Source organism: Lipophrys pholis (genome assembly GCF_963383615.2).
Source record: "Lipophrys pholis genome assembly, chromosome: 1".
Taxonomy (NCBI): Eukaryota; Metazoa; Chordata; class Actinopteri; order Blenniiformes; family Blenniidae; genus Lipophrys; species Lipophrys pholis.
This window is the reverse complement of record NC_137635.1, coordinates 36656520-36679576: the sequence shown is the minus strand read 5'-3', so window position 1 is coordinate 36679576 and position 23057 is coordinate 36656520. Positions and strand designations below refer to the sequence as shown.

The 23057-nt window shown below is 41.8% G+C and overlaps 4 protein-coding genes across 11 annotated transcripts; 2 read left to right on the top strand and 2 right to left on the bottom strand.

Moving 5' to 3' along the window:
* Positions 1 to 4069: 4069 nt before the first annotated feature.
* tmem53 (transmembrane protein 53) lies at positions 4070 to 7330 on the bottom strand. The gene is made up of 3 exons (XM_080477253.1): positions 7130 to 7330; positions 6844 to 6947; positions 4070 to 5523 (listed from the first exon to the last, which is right to left on the bottom strand). Exons 1-3 carry the CDS (start codon positions 7182 to 7184, stop codon positions 4822 to 4824), a joined length of 861 nt encoding a protein of 286 aa, XP_080333379.1. The 5' UTR covers positions 7185 to 7330; the 3' UTR covers positions 4070 to 4821.
* Positions 7331 to 7747: 417 nt separating this feature from the next.
* Positions 7748 to 11718, bottom strand: toe1 (target of EGR1, exonuclease). 8 transcript variants are annotated; one of them, XM_080463681.1, is made up of 9 exons: positions 11625 to 11717; positions 11385 to 11555; positions 11100 to 11140; positions 10868 to 10982; positions 10439 to 10597; positions 10040 to 10153; positions 9629 to 9777; positions 9240 to 9402; positions 7754 to 9061 (listed from the first exon to the last, which is right to left on the bottom strand). In XM_080463681.1, the coding sequence occupies exons 2-9, from the start codon at positions 11496 to 11498 to the stop codon at positions 8336 to 8338; spliced, it is 1581 nt and encodes a 526-aa protein (XP_080319807.1). In that variant the 5' UTR covers positions 11499 to 11555; positions 11625 to 11717; the 3' UTR covers positions 7754 to 8335. The 8 variants fall into 8 exon arrangements, with proteins under 8 accessions (XP_080319808.1, XP_080319807.1, XP_080319810.1 ...); XM_080463684.1 differs by having other exon boundaries at positions 10868 to 10964; XM_080463679.1 differs by having other exon boundaries at positions 11385 to 11541.
* A 224-nt stretch (positions 11719 to 11942) lies between these two features.
* On the top strand, positions 11943 to 14599 carry LOC308109856 (uncharacterized protein). Its single transcript, XM_080463667.1, has 4 exons — positions 11943 to 12343; positions 12682 to 12841; positions 13358 to 13533; positions 13745 to 14599. Exons 1-4 carry the CDS (start codon positions 12194 to 12196, stop codon positions 14126 to 14128), a joined length of 870 nt encoding a protein of 289 aa, XP_080319793.1. The 5' UTR covers positions 11943 to 12193; the 3' UTR covers positions 14129 to 14599.
* A 735-nt stretch (positions 14600 to 15334) lies between these two features.
* selenop2 (selenoprotein P2) lies at positions 15335 to 21285 on the top strand. The gene is made up of 5 exons (XM_080477194.1): positions 15335 to 15423; positions 16210 to 16468; positions 18347 to 18559; positions 19642 to 19750; positions 20091 to 21285. Exons 2-5 carry the CDS (start codon positions 16242 to 16244, stop codon positions 20364 to 20366), a joined length of 825 nt encoding a protein of 274 aa, XP_080333320.1. The 5' UTR covers positions 15335 to 15423; positions 16210 to 16241; the 3' UTR covers positions 20367 to 21285.
* The last annotated feature ends 1772 nt before the right edge of the window (positions 21286 to 23057 follow it).

Sequence of the window (23057 nt, the reverse complement as noted above, 5' to 3'; positions counted from 1 at the left end):
GCAATTTTCCCCTCATCAACTTGTGAGACTTCATTAACTTCCATGGGGTAATTTCTTCTTTCAGTGCGTCTTGGAGAGGCGGGGTGGTTATGACGTTTTCCCTCCAATCTACTCATCGCCAGCTCCGTGCCTTTATTTCCAACTCTCAACCGAGAAGGCACTCTATTTTAATTAGAAATGCCGCTTTGTGTCCCCTGTAGTGAAAAATTGCCAGAAAAAGGTAAGCTATGATTTCAGAACATTAATGTAGCTGCACTGGGGGGGTGCGAAGGCCATCTCCTGGTGCACACATTAAAACCAATGCAACTTGATTCCCAATCAAAGCAGCACGGCCATGAGCACAAGTGGCTTCTGTTGGTGTGTTTCGCTGCTTTTATTCCTCAGGAGCCCGGGAATAAAATATCTTCTGCAGATCACGGTTGCAGTCACCTTAGAGGACTGTCGAGGCCTCAGTGAGATGTTGCACAACGTGAACTGTGAGTCAATGCTGCCCTCTTCAGGACAGGCGACAGTGACAGTGTGGATGGACCTCACTGAGAAGTTTATACTTCCCTTCATCAATTTATGTCTAAAACCGCTTCAGTCTGTACAGAAAGAGCAACCAGATTCCAAGTTCAAAGCCTCTTGGAATCTTGATATCCCCTGGAGATTAGCGGGGGGGGGGGGGGGGGGGGGGGGGGGGGGCGAGGGAATCAGGATTTTGACCGTAAATTATTACATGAGACAAAACATGCAAGAGAGTGAGGGGGAATCAACCTGGTTCAAGCCTTGTGAAAGGGGCTTCATCCTCCCAGAGTGAGAAATCTGGAAACAACCCAACATAAAAGCCATGTTTTTATATCGTTAAAGGAAGATGAAGTACCCTGGAATAATTGATGCAGGTCCACAATGACTTGTCATTATTAAAAAACACTAAATGCTGCTTATGTGTTCCTTTACAAATAATTTCTAAAAGAATAATCTAAATACTTTTTCGAGCACGGACGGCTGTGAGGGTTAGTTTCTGTTCCATGGACATGTGCTGTGGTTAATCAATGGAACACAAGGCAAAGGATGCTCGACAGCATTTGCGCAGCAGTACGAGCGACCTTGTACATGACTGAAGGACGACGATCAGGATCAGGATCAGGATCAGGATCAGGAGCAGCCAAGTCTTATGTGCACTCCAGCGAGCGATGTTCATGTGCCTCTGCCGATATGTAAACTTTCCTCTTCCTCCCTTTCCTTTGAGCACCTCTTCATGATACATGAAGTGCCAGGGCCGGGCCTGCCCCAAAGACAAATACGAACCATGCGCTCCTCCAAATGTCAAACCTGACAGGTCGGCAACATTCAATAACTGCTGGTGCCCGGACTGTTTCAGAGACACGCTGTTCAAACAGTCCCTGACGTTTCTCTGGATGAAGTGGCTGCCTCGTGGCCGCAAGGCCCCTTGTTATGTTTTCTAAAGTTATGAGGCCTTCTGATCTCCAGCAAGTCGGGATTAAAAAAGGTTCAACAGAAAATGTATTTTTAATTATCTCTTTAATAGTGTGGCTGTGAATCTAAAAAAACAAAAACAGGAGCATGTTGTCCTGTTCAAAGTTATGGAGGCTTTTCCATGTACTTGGGTTCCCATTTCCTCCAACAATCCAGAAAGACGTGTTTGATTCTCCCTTCTTAGGAAGGACTCCTTAAAGGTGAATCTACAAAGTCAAACTAACGAGACTCTCTCGGCCAAGAAGACTAAAACTGCTTTATTGATGTGCAGGTAATCCAGTTGACGCTTATTGAAAAACCTAACCAAACTAACTGCAAAACACTGAACTGAAAGTTGTGCGTGACAATACACTGCTCACCCATAATATCATGACCGCCGGCAGGTGCAGTGACTGGTAACTTTAACTTGTGTTCACAGTTGGCAGTAACCAGCATCTATCAAAGGTCACCCAAGGCAGGAGAAGCTGTGAACCAGCAAAGGGCTCATAAGTGGCCACATGATGTCCCACCGAGGCTCCATGGAAACACAGAGGTCCAGTGGCGTTCAACTCGGGGATCGGGGACTGTTTTGTGAGCAAAAGGAGGACAAGGAGAGTATCAGACCTAATGACAACTCACTTTAGTAATGCTGAGTCATGATTAAAAGGCACAATATCAGGAGACGAGCAGCTGAAATGAGCACTGTCCACCAGGCCGCAGGCTTCACTCCTGTATCGAGAGGAGTTCAATCTTCTGGGGGGAACACAAACTCAAAACAGCCAGCTACTCCGTCGTAATGACGCGAGGATATTGAGGCGGTTGATCAGGTCGGCCCGCCATATTAGACGTTTACCAGGCATGCACACCTGGGAGGAGGCCCCCGGGGTCGGCCGAGGACCCACTGCGATGATTGCCTCTCGGTTGGTCTGGGAGAAGGTCGGGGCCCCGACAGACTGAGGGAAGTTGCTGATGACACGGATGTCTGGTTTTCTTTACTGTCCCTATTGCCACAGTGACCCCATGTGGACTGAGCTGGAAAGAAGATGGGTGGAGGTTGATCAAAATCACTTTGATTTAAAAAAAATATATATAATAATAATTATTTTTTGATTCATGACACCTAAACTTACCATTTAATACGTTTTCTTTTGTATTTTTTCCCCACATCTGATAATGTGAAATATGGCTACCTACTCCTTCATTGTGAACTTTTTGGTTTAAAAATGCTTTACTAGACATAAACCTAAAGTAGAGTTCAATACAAGACAAGGCAAATGTAATTATATAGCATCAATCAGACAAAAGGGAATTCACAATGCTTTATAAAGAAATAAAAGAAATGCATTACAATGAACCAATTAAGAGTCTTAATCTTATGCGACTATGATTCTACATCAAAATTAAGGGATTACAGCGTGAAAAGGAGATCAAATCAAAGCTTTATTAAAACAAAGGTGATAAAATATATAAAATCTGTGCCAATAAGTATTTTAAGTTTAAGAAGAGAATGTGTCAGCAGACCTCAGATGCTCAGGAAGTTTGTTCCACAGGTAAGGAAGGTCGTTAAAAGCTGCTTCGCCTTGTTTGCTTCCGACTGCAGAAGCACCCACTGCGGAGATCTGAGCTCAGGTGTAATGTGCTCCACCCTCTTTGTGTTGAAGACTGGATGAGCTGCAGCTATACTGAGGTGTTTAAACACACCGTCACATTAATCCAGCCTCCTGAAAAAATTTAAATGCATGAACAAATTTCTTTGAATCTTGTTTGTAAAGAAAACCTTTACTTTTATTTTGCAACATTTTTCAGGTGCTGATTTTAGATTTAGATTCTGCATCTCTGGATGTATTATTGCTCACATAAATGTTGCCCGGCATTTCAATAAGTGCAGTCTGAGTGCTGTCAGTTGATCTAAATCCAGACTGAAAAGCATTGTTGTGCATAGAAGCATCAAGTTGTATATATATATTTAAAAAAAAAAAAAGAGGTTTAATAACTGTTGTCTTGAAAGTTCTGAGGAAAATGCCTGTCAGAAGAGAGCTGTTGACTATCTGTAGTACATCTGGAGCTGAACAGTTAAAAACATCTTTACAAAAGGTTGTGGGTCATGTCAAGATGCTCAGATAGTTTTTTATTATTATTGGAGTAAACTTGGGTGCTGTCAGTTTTACCGAAAAAAAAAAAAAAGTGCAAGAATTACACCTGCTGTTGCTTTATGTTGTGCACTTAACCAAAAGACACGAAAGGTGTTGCAGCCGTTTTGAAAGCGACGTGTAATCATCTGATGCATCTATGCAATGTTTGTGTTCGAGTGCTTACTGCCTGGTGCCGTCTGAAAATATCCTCGAGACTGAAATGTTCTTGGAATTATGTTACAAATGGTGCGTTTTCCAAAATGCAGGCTTTTCCTGTTTGCCAGCCGAGCACCACGACAAAGACAATCATGAAACATGGAAGATTTGTGCAAAATTAAATTCAGTCCACCCTGTTCAGATAGAAAATACACAATGTTAAAGTGACCTTGATCATTGAACTCCAGCACTTCCCTCTTGAATCTCGATTCTGAATGTTCATCGTGTATGTCGACAACAAAGCAGACATCTTACAAAGTAATCAGGTCGACAGTTTTTAATGAGCATTCTGGTTTATTGAAGGCACATCAGTTAAAAAGAACACATTAGTTGTGTTGGACGTGTACATTCATAGTCAATCAGCTTTGTCCTTGAACTAAAAAAAAAAAAAAACACTTAGAATTAAAGACACGGGCTCAATATTTGACTTTTTTTTTTTTGTTGTTGACAGAAATATCATTTTTGATATATTGATGTTTCAGGCAACAATTTAGACACATTTTAGAAAACAATTATATTAACAATTTCTTTGCCTTTGTTATAAGCATCCTTACTTTTGTTTAATCACAAGATTCAAACAATAAATATATATTCAATTTAAATAGAAGATAACCAGCCTCATTAGTTTTAGATTCACTACTACTAATCTACAATGCATCACATTTCACAGTAATATTAAATACTATTTAAATAATCCTAAAGGGTTAAAATCCCAATTTTCCAGTACAAAGCAACAGTTTATTGTATTTGTTGTTAAGAGATCGTCACACAATTAAGTGTGTGAGTTAACAGTGTTTGTATGTTGAACGTAGCGCTGTTACGCCACGTCTGGGGAACTTTTCCATTAAGTGCACTAGAATGGGAAAACATTGGAAAGATACAGAAGTAATTCAGATTTTGCTGAAATGTCGGTTCTCATTTTCAAATCGATCTCTTTCCATTTGATTTTTTTTTTCTGATCTCGGGATCTAGAAAATACTGCTCAGCAAAATCTTGTGAGGTTCTTGTCAAACTTTCATTGGCTTTCAACGCGTTGTCGCCGCTTAATGTCGCTTGACTCAGAGATTTTCATGCATGCAACCAGGAAGTCACGGCACTTGAGAGCGTACTGCTCAGGGAAATCCCGGAAATGGCTGACATGGGAACTGGAGAGGAAATCAAAACTGTCCACGGGGACGCCTTTCTGCTTCATCGTCTCCATGAAGAGGCCGACGTCCCTGTGGCGGATCACCTGGTCAGCACTGGAGTACAGGAAGACGTGTGGCCAGGCGGGCGGCCTGTCCCGGACCGCGTCATAGTGGTTCTTGTGAATGTACTTGGTCAGCGGATACAGTACGATTCGCAAGAGGAAAACGGTCACAGCGAAGAGCGCGAGGAGGACGTACCTTAAAACGGGAGTGATTTTTGGCCCTAAGGTGGCCGTCAGTGCACGAAGGGCCCCGCGGATGTTGCCGCTCCCCGGAGCGCTGTCCACCGCCGCCCCGATCACATACAGCGAGCTGAACTGCTTGTCCGTGTGCAGCAACTCGACGATGTAACGGTAGAGCATGAAGCCGCCGTTACTAAAGATGTGAAAGAAAACGGGGCTGTTCTCCACCTCGTAGTCGTAGAGGATCTCCAGCAGCTTGAGGGCTGTGCTGCTCAGCTCCTTGTAGCCAAACGACTCGGAGATGAAGACCGTCTTTAAGGGGGCCGTGTAGCGGATAGTGACGCATCCCTAAAAGTGACACATGCAAAGACAGCGAGAGGAAACGGGATGACAAAAAGTGAACTTCTGTGTTGGTGGCGATGCTGCACTGACTCAAAAATACCATAATGCCTGCATTATGAAGGTATTTAAATTAAGGTATTTATGTCTATGAGCAATCGTCAATTAAAAACAGGCAGGAAAAGTCTATTTTGATCTTACGGTTGAAACACAAGCTACCATTATTTTTACAGACACTTCCAGCAGCCCACAGTACAAAAACAACTCACTAAAAATGTTTACATTCTTAACAGTAGACATTAAGTGCATTAACCCCGAGTTTAACTTTCCCAGTTCAATCAAAGTTAATTCCTCCTGCAAAGGTTGTCAGGTCTGAACTTTTTCCTCATTTATATGATCGATGACTTTATTCAAGCACTACTGATTTCAAGCATTGAGAGATGTGGCATCATGAGCATAAGTTTTCCATGATACATCTTTGATCAACCATCATACAATACAAACTCTCGTCCCTTATTCAAATTTCAGCTATTTTTATTTCTGTGAAAACTTGCTTTTCTGACCCGTCTATTCAGAGTATAGAGGTTCTAATTTGAATACTGAAACAAATAATAAAAGTTGATATCAGTGTGTTAAAACAGCTGGTTTAGGAGGGAAATCTATCACTATAAGTCGTTTGCCATATGCTCACTAAATCTGAAGGTAGGTCAACAGAAGCCTGTTGGCTATGGCCTGTTTTCATAGCCTGTTTCGGTTTTAGATACTTGCAAGTACAGTTTGTTCCTGTGGCATTAAAATGAATAATAATGATGGGGGGTTTTCTATATAACTCCTGGGGTTTTCGACTATGGAGCTATATATATGTGTGTGTGTGTGTGTGTGTGTGTGTGTGTGTGTGTGTGTGTGTGTGTGTGTGTGTGTGTGTGTGTGTGTGTGTGTGTGTGTGTGTGTGTGTGTGTGTGTGTGTGTGTGTGTGTGAATGTGTAGCTAATACAATTATACCCATATAACTATTATATATACACTATACCTATATAACAGGTGCAGTCGCCTTCCTATTGTGAAAATGATTTGTGAATGAACTGTGTCACATCATGATTATTGAGTTTAATAGACTCAAGACTGGGTTAACCCATTTCTAACCAGATTTATTTTGAATATCATCGCTTTTAAACTGTCAGGGCATGTCTAATAAGTGAGTGGTTTGGGACAACTGTCAATATAACTGTACTTGAAGGGACTATGAAGCTGATGATCAAAATGAATAACACACTGGTTTCTTTAGGACATCCTAAATAACCCAAGAGAAGTATGGGCATCAGTTTCCACCTGTTCGTTGTAGATGGAGCTGTACTTGGAGAGGTGCTTGTCTTTGCATCCAGCCCAGCCCAACAGGATCACCACCGGCTCCTTTGTCCCTCGCCAGTGTCTCTCTGAAAACAAGACAAAGCACGCAAGCATGTCAGCAGGGCAAACTCGGCCGAGCCCGGCCAAAATGAAGTGAACCAGCCGAGCGGGCAGCGCGCGAGGCGACAGTAAACAGGGCGTCTTTGTGAGGCATGAGTTAGCCGAGTGGCTAAGCTAACGGCGCGCTACAATGAGAGGGGATGCTCACCCGACGTCCCCGTGTCTGGAAACACAATGTTGTAGTCTATGTCGTCGGCTGCCATTTCTACTCGTGACGTATCAGCTGTGGTTCCTCCGCGGCGGTGTCTGACTCATTTGGCCGTTTTGAAATGAAATGTGTGAATGGGGAGAACGCAGCGGAGCCACACGCCGTCCTTCCTCCTTCCAACCGGGTCTCTTCTTCTGCAGCGAAGGCAGACGTGTGATGTTTGTCTCTAGCGCCTCCTTTAGTCCATCCTCCGTCACTGCATTCTTCACAGCGGCCGGATACAAAAGTTTCAGTGTGGTTTTCACCCAGGTCACTGCAGCTAATTACTCCTAGTTATAAATAACAAATGACCTCCTCATGACAGCAGACACTTCTCAATATATACCCATCTTCTTTGTGCTCACTGCAGCTTTTGACACAATTTCAAATATCCTCCAAAACCAATTTAATTACTATTGACCTACAGAGGAAAGCCTTCCCCTGGTTCAGTTAAGGAATGATCTATATCAACACTCCCCACTCAGTAATGAAGTGTCCCAGCTCTGCCATGTGGCCCCTTCTCTTCATTGTTTAACGTCTTCTACTTTGCAGTATTGTCATAAACCACGAAAGCAGTTTCAATTGCTATGCAGATGAGGTCCAGCTTTGCATCCAACTTCCTCTGGCCTTTTATTAGAGTATCTCCAAGACATCAAAACTCAGTTCACTCTCTCTTACTATACGCATATTTAAAATTAATAGCTTGATTTTCACAAAACAGAAAATCATTATCGCTGCAAAGGTTTCCCCAAGTTTATTATGGCAACAGAAACACACATGATGGTGTTTTGAGCTTTATACTTGCTCAAACTTCATAATAACAAAGTGATGTCAAACACATTAGCAGGTGTTGAGACAGATAAAAAAAATCATATAATTTTGTCTTTGCAAGTGAAAAATGAAAGAATTTAACAAAATTACATTTTGACTGAATGAGGCTTCTTGACCCCAAAAAAATAAAAAGTTTTGCAGCTATCCACTCCAAAACGACGAGGGAATGTCAGTATCTATCAAATTCATTCAAGTCCCCCCCCAAAAAATTAACAGTTTGTGTCAACTGAGATCCTTAGATTTGGGAAACTTGGACCAAACTAACGTCCATGGAGCTGTGCAACTGAGATGTAAAAAATAAATGGTAATCCCTCACTAAGGTTGTTCATCTGCATGTTACTTCTGTGGTCCCCAGATCGTCTCCATCTTCTGCAGGTGGGCCTTGGACGACTTGGAAAAGGTGCTTTTCACTACATTGAGGGGAGCTGCTTTGCCACTGAGGTATACCTTGTTCAGACAGACAGGGAGCCAGGACTCCTCCTCCTCGGTGTGCTCGGTTTGTTCCACTGCTTGTTCGACCTCCTCCTTCTTGCGGAGCGCACATGAATATGCAAAGATGTATCCTGTCATAAAGGCATCAAACCCAGCCCGATGGGTTCCTGCCTCGTCTTTCTTCTTCTGAATGTCAGTCTCAGCTGGGAGGTCACTGGACCTTTCTTTTTCTCCTCCTGCTCTGCTTTCCACACCATTATTTGTGTTGGTGCCGTCATTGTCGACGGCTGTTGTTGCTTCATCCACTGTGTCTGTTTTCATGCTCTCTCCTTCATCCTTCTGGATGTCTTCATCACCCTCCAGCTGTGACATGCGGTCTGAGCATGACTCAGCAGCTGGTCCTTGTTGAGCGCCTGACGTTTCCACTGGATCCACTTCCGCGCGGGGCATTTTGTTTTGGGGTGCACCATCAAACAGGTCCTCGGTCGCCTCACCTGCACTTTTCTTCTTCTCTTTCTGTCGCTTCCTTTTTTTCTTCTTATCATTATTGTTCTTCTCGTCCAGGAGGATGATCAGGTTTGTGTCATGGGATAAGGGACACTGGGTGCCGTTTGGACACCAACCAAATGCCTGCCACATAAACACAAATGGAAAAATAGAGCAACTTGGTAAGTCTGTTAAACAGCATTTAAAAAAATAAAATCACTCAAACCAACAGCAGGATGCTATTTCCACAATTTATGACATTTGAGCGGAACTGAATGATCACTGTATGAAAGCACAAAAAGAAATGGGTTTTCAAACTTACAGAGAAGCGCTGGCAGACTTCAGTCTGCCCATCAAAGGTGGTAACAGCAGGACACTCTATGTAGTCCACATATGTAGACATGTTACCAGCATACTGACAAAACTCTATATGAACATGGGGTCCTGCTGCTTCAGACATGATGCTGCGACTGTTATTCAGTTTACTGGAAAGAGAAGAAAACGTAAAAAACGAGAATGGGGACATTGTGATGAAACAACTTCTTTTCTTTTTTAGGAGGATAACACAGATAACAACACCCTCTGTAGAATCCTGTCAAATTACTTCAGCCATTATCATAATTTTTCCTATATTGTGAAAATATCTGTCATATATTTAATATCAAACTGTGAGCATAAAGAGTTGCCGGGGTCAATCACTTTCTGACTCACCATTTCTTATAGGCGTATTCCAGATACGAGGCAGCGAGCCGCAGCTCAAACTCTGTGACGTATTTTGTGTCATAAATGCCTGCAGGAAACATCTCAGACAGGTCTGCCATGAAAGTTGCCAAGCGGTCAGGCAGATGCGCGTAGAAGCTCTGTTGTGGAAGCACCATCGTTAAAAAAACAACAACAACATTCCTTTAAAAGGTCAAAAACATAATCATGAGTAACTTGCTAAATTACATAATGGTTCAATATTCAATTGTCATTAATTGCTGGATAAATAGGATGCCATTAAATTGTGTAATTTAAATATGTTGCATTTCGTCTGCAGTTATTTAATAAGATTAAATTCAGAAACACATTCAACATGCTAGGAAGGATACTGGGAGAAAAAAAAAAGAAGCCACTTTGCACCTGGTAAAGGAAGGCTATGTCAATGAGGCCGTTGTGCAGCACCAGAGGTTTCTTGGCGCGAAGCAGCTCAGTGAACATTGCGCGGATGTTAACACCACGATCATCGGATCCTCCCTTGCGTACAGGAGAGAGAGAGAGAGAGAGAGAGAGAGAGAGAGAGAGAGAGAGAGAGAGAGAGAGAGAGAGAGAGAGAGAGAGAGAGAGAGAGAGAGAGAGAGAGAGAGAGAGAGAGAGAGAGAGAGAGAGAGAGAGAGAGAGAGAGAGAGAGAGAGAGAGAGAGAGAGAGAGAGAACTTAAAAAATTAATTACCAGAAACATCCTATTTAGGAGCACAGGCAGGTAGGGAATACAGAGAGCGTAAGACGGGGCTGTGAGCAAATAGTATAACAGTGTCAGTACCTTATTGTTGCCCTTACAGTAAGGGATCCCATGGCTGTATTGCTTGTTGAAGTCAAATCCATGCTGCACAAGGAACTGTACAGACTGGGGCTCTATGATGTACTCCTCTGAACAGAGCAGTGTCAGGTTGTAAACCTGGACCAGGTATGTCTCTGCGACCTAGGACGGCAATGTAAAGGGTGAAAAGTTAGACTAAAAGCTCACTTGCTACTTTAGGGGGAAGCAGTGACAAATATTCCTAGTGTGTAGTCGGGATGGTCCAATTGAAATAGTGGCTTAGAACCAAGCCACTATTTAAACTGGAAGACACACACATTGACAATTCTTTGACTGGGGTTTGTGCCATTCACAGAAGGTTGACACATCTATAAAATGCAATGAGGTCTGCTCTACGTGAGTTAAAAAAAATAAAAATAAAAATCACTGTACCTTCTGGTCCAATTTCTTGTAGCAAGCAATTCCCAAGGAGATGATGGAGCGAGAGCGAGCTGCATGGCAGATGGCTTTGTACCGGTCTTCTATGGATCTGAAAGCAGAGCAGCAACTGTCAGGACGAAACACACACAAAGTAATCAGAAATAGTTGTGATGTATTTAAAAGCAATATCTGCAGAACATGTGTCAGATAAATGGGCAAAGAGGGGTAGAGACACATTACTTACTCAGCGAGCAAAGCTTTTCTGTTTCCCAAACCACTCAATTCCTGCAGGAAATAGAGGAATTTTACTTTATTACTCTTATAATTACTTTACAATTCCCGTTACTTCCACATGACGAGTACACACACACACACACACACACACACACACACACACACACACACACACACACACACACACACACACACACACACACACACACACACACACACACACACACACACACACACACACACACACACACACACACACACTGTATTTAATTCAGCTGACATGAAAAGCGCATACCGTGTCCAGGGCAACGAAAGACGACGTTTTAATGGCCACGACCATAGCAGGCCAGAGCTCTTTAAAGTTGTCATTCTGGACATCAATAACAGGAACCACCAGTGAAGATGTCATGATGGTCTGCGCCGGGTCAGTAGCGGTGGAAAGATCTGCAAAGCTTGCAGGAAAACACTTATAGCTAACCAGTTAAATTGTTTTCATGATACCTTGTTATGATGTTTGCGCTATTTCAATATTCACCCCCGAAGTTGTTGATTTGTCTGCGTTTTACTCGGATAAGCTCAAGCCTCGATTAAACAGTAAACATTTCAACGTGCTTCCCGTGGGTCCTGTGAGAAAAGACACGAGCAGTAGGGAGGACTGCGCGATTGTAAATACGGCCGCTTGTTCAATAAATTTTTACTATTGTCCTCAAGTTTGTTTGCATATTTTGTTTTTCTCTAAAGTTCTGAATATATTGTTTGAATTCGTCTTTACTGTGTGACTATTTTTATTTTTCAATAGCACTTTTGAACAGGCGCTTTAGTGGACACACACAAACAGAACGTCAAGAGGAGCGAATCGAAGATGTGCGCCATTTTGGCTCAAACAAAGTCAGAAACATTTTCTCTTTATATAGTTTTAAAATATTTTCATGACAAACTGGATAAAACACTCTAGTGGATCGCAATAGTTTAACTGGGCTGTCATTCTTTTTTATGAATGCAACTTTTTAATTGTTTCAACAGCACGTAAGTAGTTAAAACAATGATTAGGAGTCGTTAAGGGTGTGCTGAATTGACAGTTGCTGTTTGACTCAGTTGTGTGCAATGGGTGGCTGTTCTGCACCAAACTGCTCCAATTCAACCAGCATAGGCAAGCAGCTCTTTAGATTCCCCAAAGATGCAGCACGTAAGAAGAAATGGGTGGTGAACTGTCGCCGAGACTTTGAACCAACTCCCCACTCCAGACTGTGTGAAGTAAGTTTGCAGGGATGCTCAGTTTAGAGGTTGAGCATCTGCTCATCCGGGTTATTTCCACAGGGCAAGAGGGCAAAGTGTGGGATTTCTTCGCAAAATGCGTATTAAAGGCAGACATACAATCTTACATCCTTATTGTATTAATGATAATCATTTGACACTGTTTCAGACATCTGTTGCTTGTAATTTCAATTCAAGAGAATTTTGATTTGTCATGCTATGTTTGAATGACTCATTGTTGACGCCGTGTGAATAACACAAAGTAAAAGAGGAAATCTGGGTTTAATATTTCTCTATATAAATGTGCTACGACTGAACCTGTCACTTGTCCGTTGCAGGATCACTTTGAGCAGAGCCAGTTTGAGGAAATCGCCCGGTCACCAGTCGGCGGAAAGAAATTGAAGCCCAATGCCATCCCCACCCTCTTTCACTTTGGAGAAGCTCCATACCCTGCGGTCACTGCCTCCTGCATCCTGATACCTCTGAAACCTGAACTAGGTGTTTGAACACAGACTATAAGTCAGAGGTCTGGAGCCGCACGTGGCTCTTTGGCCTCTCTGTAGTGGCTCCCCGAAACTTTCAGAAGATTCTATGTAAAGAAACATTTTTGATTTATTTGTTATTTTATGTGCGTACCACACGATTTTTGCAAAAAATATTCTAATCTCTTGTCTTAAAACAGTAAGAATTGCTTAAAATTGATTCCAAAAGATCCAGGAAAAACTGTTAAAATGGCTAAAATCATACAGCACAAAAAACAAATAAAAAGAGCATATTGCAAGTGAATAATGGCTTGTGTCTTGATCTGCACATGCCAAACGTCTTAAATATTTCTTTTAGCAACTCATTGTGCTTCACATAATTCATGAGACAAAAACAGAGGTTAAATTAGAATAGACATATTTTCATTGATATATGGTAACTGCAATAACTGTGTAAGATCTCCATGTTTGAGTGTCTTTTACGTGTCGTGACGAGTCAAAGTGCTAATTACAGATTACTTATTATGTTTAGTGGAAAAGGAGGTGAAGTTTGGGGATCACGGCTATGCCAGGCGCACCCCTCTTCCTGGGCTGGAGGAAGAAGATGCAGACAGGACAGCAGAGGACCGGCAGCCTTGCACGCAGTGTCAACTCCTGAGGAAACAGTTGGAGCAGGAGATGCAACACACTGCCAGGCTACAGAAGGAGGTGGGATCACGTTTTCGGTGTCTTTGTTTTCCTCGATGGAGGCGTTGTCACTTTAAGGTGGCTTCTTTTTTCATTTTAGGCTATGGTCTTTTCTAATTCAATGTCTTCTCTCTTCTGATGCTGCCATTTTAAAAAAAACACAAGAAAATGAGTGAATAGACCATAACGTAGATATTCCCGTCAAGCCGTTTGTGTTTGTATTTTCTATCAGGCAGAAGAAATGAAGAAGCGCCTCTATCGGCTCGACCGGATTGAGAAGGGCCTCCAGAGCTTCCTCTATGAGGATCAGATCCGGGCCCTGTCCCTCAGCAAGCGTTCCCGTCGTGCCGTGTGGTCTCCGGAGACGATCCTGAAAGCCCGAAAGATCCGCTGTGCGGTCGGCACCAAGGGCTACGAGTACCTGAGAGAGATCGGATACCCTTTACCCTCCTACCGGACTCTGTGTAACCGCTTAGAGACTAAGATCATGGTGACGACTGACATCAGCTGCGAGGAGCTGGCAGAGCTGGGCCTCGGCCTCATGGCCACGTGTGACAGTCCCACAGAAGGTGATGGAGACAACGACGAGGAAGAACTGATTGGCGTCTTGTCCTAATACTTTAAACCAGCACGGGGGGGGAAGTTTGACATTCGTTAAAAGCTTGAGCATCTTGAAAATATGTGACTGATGTGAAACATCACCTGGTAAGACAGCTTTGTGTCGCTCAAACGAAGTTACAACGGAGAATGAGCTTTAATGTGTGTGTAGCATGTGTACCATGTCGCCTGTGACAGCACACGCTGTGGCCACAGGCCGTTTACACTGAAAGGTATATTTAGATTTAAGTGTACCAAGAAGCATGTAAACATGTCAGATTTATGGAATTGGACTCCTGAAGTTCGCCGTGGGCATATTTGCACAAGTGAAATGTTTGATTTTAGAGTGTCAAATTAGTTGTTTTGTTTTTTTTAAGAGTTTGAGCTTTTGATGTGTTTCAAATTTACTTCATAGCACTTGCGTTAAATATTAAAATTGCTCGAGATAAGAGTGACCAACACAAATAAATATTTCCTTTTTGTATGTGTGATTTGTGCATTTCTTCATATTCAAAGACCACAACAACAACAACAAAAAAGCCAACACATTACTCTTATCAAACAAACGGTAGTAACTCCTCTCTGGTATCATGTGTTGCTTTGCACTCCGCTGGATTAAACAAAGAACTATTTTACTTTAGCCCCGGCTGGACTTTGAGCAAGTCACTCACAGGACAGATTCAATATTGGTTTGTTTATCTTGCGTGTCACCTGACTTGACAGGAAATGTAAATTATCATGGATTTCTGGGCCCCTGCTGTCCTACGTAAGTGTAACCATTGGCCTGTTTGTCGCGGTGTTGTTCACCTCCAGACTGTTCAGAGCTTGACTCGCGTAGTAAATACTACTCGTGCTGACATGATGGCGTTCAGACTGTTTACGATGCTCAGTGGCCTTCTGTAATGTGCAAGTAAGCAGATTTGACATTTAAACTCCAAAGCTGGAGTTCATCCATCAAACGGCTGCTTGACTGTAGAAAAAGCCTCAAATATGAACGCTGTGGTGTGATTAGAGAAGAAAGAACAAATAAGATATAATATAGTGAGTATGGAGTTGACATATAATGATGCTGCATACAAATAATTCGAAGAAAACTTTCATTCCATTCCAATAATATATATATATATATATGATATTTGTTGCTCCATTTGATCACTTTCGCTTTAAAGTCCTTTGGCATGAAGAACGTCCCTGCCTCTCATTCTCTCTCTCCCTGTTTGATTTGGGGGTTGTGCTTCGTCAACACAAACAGTTTAAAAGCAACAGGGGTTCACTCTCAGTCTGTGTGGGTCACAGGACAAAGTGCGAACAGAGGTAAGAGCTTCTTTTCACGTCAGGTCTTTTACTTTGGGAGTGTGAACAAAATGACATTTATTTAATTTGTCTTTTTACGCAATTTTTTAAAAATGTGACCTTTGATTTTTTTGTTGCTTTGTTTCTAATTCAGCTGCGTATGTATTGCCTGTGACTTGTGCCTTGATTTTATTCTAATTATTAACAAAAACAGCAAGCTTAAACACACTGAAAATGCAGTTAACATGAATGTAATCCAAACAGTGTGTACTTGTAAACATCTCTGTGTGTGTGTGTGTGTGTGTGTGTGTTGTGTGTGTGTGTGTGTGTGTGTGTGTGTGTGTGTGTGTGTGTGTGTGTGTGTGTGTGTGTGTGTGTGTGTGTGTGTGTGTGTGTCCTCCACATTCTTCGATCCGTTGGCAGTTTACCTCATAATAAACCCCTTCTGTAGATAATCTCTGTGTGCGATGACAGAGACAAAGAGGGTTTACTGTTTTAATTATTTTGGGATCAGACTGACTTGGCCATTTTTATTCAGGCTGTGAGGGAACACTGCCAAGGACTGAATGCCAGGCTGCACGAGATGCGTTATGTCATCGTTCAGGAACTGCATTTACCACACCCCCGCCACACATGCAAACGACATTGCGCTTTAAGCTCATTTTCTTTCTGTTTTGTCCCATGGAAGTAGAGAAATGCTACAGTGCTTCTTTAATTCTTGAACTTATCTTGGGCCTTGTTAGCGTGGCTGTTTGGAATTTGAACTCTGCGGACTGTAACATGGCTTCCTGCTCGTCGCCCTCGCAGGTGTGCTTATTTCAGGCGGCCAGGGAGGGACGATGCGCTCTCTCTCGACGCTGAGCCTGCTCGCAGCCCTGCCAGGTCTGCTGTGGGCCTCACATGCCACTCTGCTGGTGGAGGGGGACAATGATGCCTCCAGAATCTGCAAACCTGCCCCCCACTGGGAGATAATGGGAAAAGCACCCACGAAGGAGCTGCTGGGAAGTGTGGCCGTGGTGGCTCTGTTGAAGGCCAGCTGACAGTTCTGCCTCACTCAGGCCTCCAAGTAAGAATACATTGGATTGAAGTAAGCGTAGATGAATACACATGGTAAAAAAAAAACCTGTTAAAACATTAACAGTAGTTTTGCAAACACATGCTCGATAAGAAGACCAATACTTAGTACTGCTTTTTGCTGACTTCACTTATGGGTTGTCACGTGGGTGTTACGGGTGTCGGTTGTGCTTTCTGTGGAACGAGTCAGTGGTGCAACCATCCCAGCCTCTCTTTGACTTTTTTTTTTGTTAGAAGTCACTAGAAAGTCCATTTATCTTTTTTATGATACGTAAATCTGCATCACAACAGGAAGCAATGTTTGGTTGAAGAAAAACACAAAAAGATGTTTTTTTCCCACCTGTGCATGAAGGTAAAAAGGGTTCAGTGCTTATATGGCCTTCTAAACCGGGGGATGCCAAGATGAAAGAGCTACTTACAAACTTCCTGGATGAATTGAGTTGTATGGGTCACTCTTAATGACAACACACAGTGTTGGGAAAGTTCAGTTTCTACACAAACTAGTTCAAAGTTCAGTTCACAAATTTTAAAATGAACTAGTTCAGTTCATAATTCACAGTTCAAAAAATAAACTAGTTCATAGTTCTTTTTTTTTCTTCAATATGTTGCTGCGAGCTATTACCCTCAGAATACTGGCATTTCCTCATTGTTGCCATCCATTCAGTCTACACTAGTAGCCAGCTGCAGCTCCCCACCCCGACAGTATATTCTCAAAAACACGAGGAAAAACTTACTGCCTGAATGGTCTTTTTGAATGAGGAATTATTAAACAACAAAAAATAAAATAAAATACTAAAACCCTCAAGGAATTCTTTAGTTACTGGCACATACCTTGAAAGTCCATCCGGGTTCAATGTGTTGTCTCAAGTTTGTTTTACGGAGTTGCTTCGTGAAACCTAGCGGGCAAAGTTTACACAAAAAGGTAAGATTTTTTTCCACCTGGATCATCACAGATTTTTTCATAAAATTCGTTTAAATACCAGGGTTTCCGGACTATTGAGCGCACCGGAAAATAAGCGGCAGCCACCAAATTTAAAAAGGAAAAAAAGAAAAAGAAATATGGAGTTACGTGATGCACCTGAACGCGTCACCCACGTATCAGCGGCATGAATTTAAGCCTTAAAAAGCCAAGTCGTCCGCTGCAGAGTTCAAAGCATGTAAAAAAAAAAAAAAAAGAAGAAAAAAAAAAGCGACTTATCATCCCGAAAGCACGGTAACCATACGAATATGAAGTATTAATCGTGAAGCCAGAGTCTGACGTATTGCTGCTGTCTTCCGTTTGTTTTTGCCGCGATGCTTCGCATTTTGATGACGCATGTGGCGGTGCGACTCTTTGGTGGCTTCTGTTGCCAGATTGGCTGTTTTCCTCCTACATGTTAAGGCCCGTTTACGGTGTGCTTTAGCCGGGTTATCGACTGGAACTCTCGGAAATGTGGCACTGTCTTAAACAAAGTTGAACTGTGAGAGCGCCGTTCATAAACGCCAGAATGAGCGCGCTCACCAGGCAGAAATATGATACGTTCAGTTCACGTTGGCCCAAAATATGGACTAGTTCATGAACGAACGTTCATTGAACTCGTTCAGGCACAACACTGACAACACATAAAGGCCAAAACGCTTCGGGGCAGGGGTCATTCCTACTGTTTTATAATTATACTAAGATAACAAATAATACACCAAACTCCAGCCTTAGTTTACAGCAAATTATGTATCATTATTGATTTTTTTTTTTTTACACATTTATGCATGTGTATACATGTCTGTAGTAATACCAAACTCGATTACATTAATAATAGAAACTTTTTATGTAATTATAGTAAATGACCTCTCACTGACTGATCATACTCTCTCTCTCCATGTCTGAATGAAGAATCGGAGGCCTGCGTGACAAGCTGACCCGCAACAACATCACAGATGTACATTTCATGATCGTGAATGAGCGCGAGGCTCTCTCCAGAGCCATGTACTGGGAGCTGAAGAGAAGAGCGCCCCCTGGAGTCCCCGTGTACCAGCAGGCTCCCTTACAAGATGACGTGTGGGAGGCCCTGGATGGAGACAAAGATGACTTCCTGGTTTATGATAGGTAAAAACCATAGACATATACATGTATATGTGTATGGGTAAAGACGACCCTACTGAAAAAAAAAAAAAGGCGCCCGCTTGTAATTTTAGAGAGCAGAGCTCATCTACCTGTGGGAGGGTCAAAGTGAGTATCCACTACTAGAGGGAGGAGTTATTTCCCTGTCATGAGGTCAGAAACTACATTTTGCATAATATGGGACTTTAAAAGTTGCAGAGATGGACCTTATACTGTCTTGTTAAACCTCATGAGTTATTTCAACTTAAATTATTGCAATAAACAAATTACAATGTTTTTATTAAGGTGACTTTGACAAATAATGCTAAAATGACATTTAGTTGACTTGGCTACACTACTGAAGGGGCTGTACTAAAGAACCAGGCTCAGCCTCCTTCTAAGTGCCGATTTGTCTGTATTCACTTGTGCTTTATTTACTATAGAATAATAATGATATATTAATGAGAAAAATCCACTTGTTTCCAATACATAATCCGTTTCATGGGGTTCGATGCTACAGTGGCGAGGATGAGTCGATCCCACTGGACGGGAATTCAGAGTTTAATCCCCGCATTGCTAACAAATGAAGCATTTAAGGGCATATACACACCTTTTTCCAGGGTACCTCAGAGATTTCTTTCTCTGTCAAATGTGTGCCATTCAACTAATTTATCATTTTTACGGTTTGAGGGACATTTTCACTGAAGTAAAAACATTGGGATATGGAAAGGATCAACTTGTGGTTGTCTACATAGTGCTGAATATGGTTGTAATATTTGACCTCAAACATGAGATTATTTCAAGTAAAGGGATAACATCCTCACCAATCTGATATCAACATTTTTTGTAAACGTATATGATCAACTTCAGAAATGTGGATCATTAGAACAAACTGGAATTCTAATAAAAAAAACTCAAAATGGTTGGTTTTTGAGTGAATTTCAATTGAGTTAACGCTTCCCTTCTTTTACCATATGTTGTCAGTTTTTACAGTGTAGGTAACAATGACTTAAGGATATATTTCCTGTCCATTGGTTTCAAACACTGTATCACCATCTGCATTTTGTCTCTGTTCCCGGTTCCCTCAGGTGCGGCCTCCTCACCTTCCACATCGTGCTGCCTTACAGTTTCCTGGCACAGCCTTACGTAGAGGCTGCCATCAGAGCCACTTATTTCAAAAATATATGCAACTGCTCCGTAAGTATAAACGGAAAAACACAACAAATGCTTGTCCCCACAAATAACTGGCTGTAAATGGCAAAATTGCTTCTCAAATTCCACAATTTCACTTTTTTATTGTCAGGGTTTTTTTGTGTGAATTCAAATAAATCTATGCTTATTAGCAGGTAGAGATATAAATGATTTGATCATAAATTTGTTTGAAATCAAAACAAAAATTAACAAGAAACTACATATTCAAATAAAGATAAACGGATGTCACTCAGTGGGATGACTATTGGCCGATTTTATATTTTTAGCTTGAAGTGCAGCCAAAAGTAATTGTGAGAATATTAAATGTGCTTTTGAACTTTCACAGTCAAATTCCACTTCATCGGGCGATGGGTTCACCGACTTCAATAACGGCACAGTTCAAGTCAATGGCAACCAAACTGCTGCAGTGCCGACAATCTCTCTGGACAGTGTGCATCAAGCTACAGGAGACGCGTCAGTGGAGACGGCTCATCATCATCATCACCATCATCATCATCATCATCATCACCATCATCATCAGCCCCACTACCCCCAACATAACACAGACCAGGATCCAGTCCCACACCACAATCACAACCACAGCGATCATGTTGGGATGTAGGTGGAAGATTAGGATGCCACTTAATTTGCAGTGTTTTTATTTAGATGATTCATTCTTTACTCAGAACATCAATTTCTTAGCTTCTTGTTTTGAATATGCACATTGCAGGGTGATTCGCAGAGCAGCCGTCTGCCTCAAGCAGTCACCTCTTTGTGGTTTCTTAGCCAGACGTTTCACGTCTCCTTTCTCTGAGTGGATACTGCAGCCAGGTCTCGCCAGCTTCTCCCATTAATGAAGTCTACAGTTGAACCCTGCTTCCAGGAAGCTGCAGATGGATGTGTGGAAGGTGCAGAAGGGCCCGACGCGTGCTCGCATCCAGACAGAGGCAAAGGACGCTGTGCGTTGTGGCTGAGCAAACCTCAACGAGGTCACGGTTAGACGCAGATTCACAGTTTTAACAATTTGGCCAGTTTTTTTTCTTTTTAATAAGTACTTTAAAGACATTTTGAGAACAGCTCGATGACTAAAACAAGGTCTTTGTGGAGTTATCTAACACGACGAAGGCATTTAGAGCTTGATTTTTCATTGGATTGACTTTTTTTTGGGGTTTAGAAACACAAAGAGCGAATATGAGTGACTTTGGTCTAGCAGAAGACGTTGCTTGTTACATGCTGCTTCCGACATGTTTATGCATGTATTTCCTCTACAGAGACTGAACTTATCTCATTAACATTGATCCCTAACAAGAAGATTGAGTGTGTCGTATCAATGTGGGCAGATATGTTTGAGCGGATATATTTATCAACCTGAGCCAATGCTTTCATTTTCAAGATTTCCTCCTTCTAACGGTTAATAAACACTTTAGCAAAGTTGGTAAATTGATTATTTACCCAAAGGTTACTGTTGTTTTTGCATCATATCATCACAAGTTTCCTCCAGTTCTAAATATGTTGAATATAAATAGAACAATTGGATGCACCTTCTGCTTAAATGAGCTTGGCCATAAGTCATGCAAAACACACACGCACAGACGCACACACACACACACACACACACACACACACACACACACACACACACACACACACACACACACACACACACACACACACACACACACACACACACACACACACACACACACACACACACACACACACACACACACACACACACACACACACACACACACACACACACAGGTTGATTACCTCAGTCATGCTTAAGACATGGCTGAGATGCGGTGCGCTCTGACTGTGGGGAGAAGGGAGAAGGAGCAACTAAACTACCTGCCATCATGATGACGGTAGGACATCAGTGTTCTTTATCAACAATGAAGCAAAGAAAGCGGTGATGCCTTCACATAACTTAGCAGCACATAATGTGTCCTTACAGATGACTGACTCCTGGCAATGTAAGTAAAATACCCGCTACACTGATCTACACACATGCTGCTCAATCAAGGTGCACTTTTATTTATGTCGCAAAAGATTTACATTTGTTTACTGATAAGATTTAGGCTTTAAAAGCATTTCTTATCAAATATATATTCAGTTTACCCTCCTTGCAAGCTGAAGGTAGGTTGTACGTCGAGTCTGGCTCTGTAAGGGATTTCCTCTGTAAATCCTTGTGGGGATCCAGGTGAGGCTTAACTACTTAGCTGTATCCTCACATATGTCCCTTCAGTACTGCAAATAGTGCTTTCACTATACTCATTGTTTTCTTTTGTTATATATATTTTTTGTTGAATCTTTTTTTTTTTTTTTGCCATTGCTTGTTGTGGATGAAGTAGACACACCAATAATCTGATAGTGGACTCAGATTAGAAGAGTCAGTCGTCAACTTTTTGGGAGAAACGAGGTGATATTTGAGGAAAACTTACTATGGGGGGATGAATTGCAGAGTAAAAGAGCAGTGAATAAAAAGGAGGCTTGAATACCAATGTATTCGTTTTCCAGTGACTGATCTTAGCAATATTATCACATATTTACCCAGTCTAAAGTCAAAAACGGACATCAAACTTCTCAGTGTTGTTTCTAATAAGTGCACTAGTTCTCTCATTAAAAAACAAACAAAAAAACCCCGTTCTGTGATTGTGTATAAGCCACACTATCACAGAGGGGCGCTCATGTGAAGATAAAAAGCAGCAACGCACTTGATACGTGAACAGTTGGACAATGTCAAGCCTCAGACACTAGATGGCAGCACTGCTACATCACAGTCATATTCGAACGCGCGTCACCCAGTAGTCCACATCAGACAACTCTTCATCAAGGGGATTATTAGTTATTATCCATTATCAGGAGATACGTTTGGATTAGTTAACATAATCCTTGAATTATAATCCAGATCATCTCTGGGAGGCTTAATCAAATTTGTAGTGGGGCGTTCTCCATTAACGTAAAATGTTAGAGAGGACGATTTATGAACCTAAAATACCATCTGCTGCAAAAACGTAGGCACATTTAGATGTACTGTCATTTTTTTCCCTTCTTCTAGGAAATTATGTAATTAGTTCTCTGATGAATATTGTGATAAATACAGACTTTTAAAAATAAGAAAAATACCAGTACATTAAACACATAATACGTAGATGACTTGGGTTAAATGATAGAAGGTGGAAATCAAATCAAATCCAAATAAACCAAACTAGCAATAAACCCACTGAATGTGTGTTGTGCTCATCCATTCATTTAATGTAAAGTTCTTTGTTCTAACTATATTGGTGAATTGCATCATATAAGGTAACGG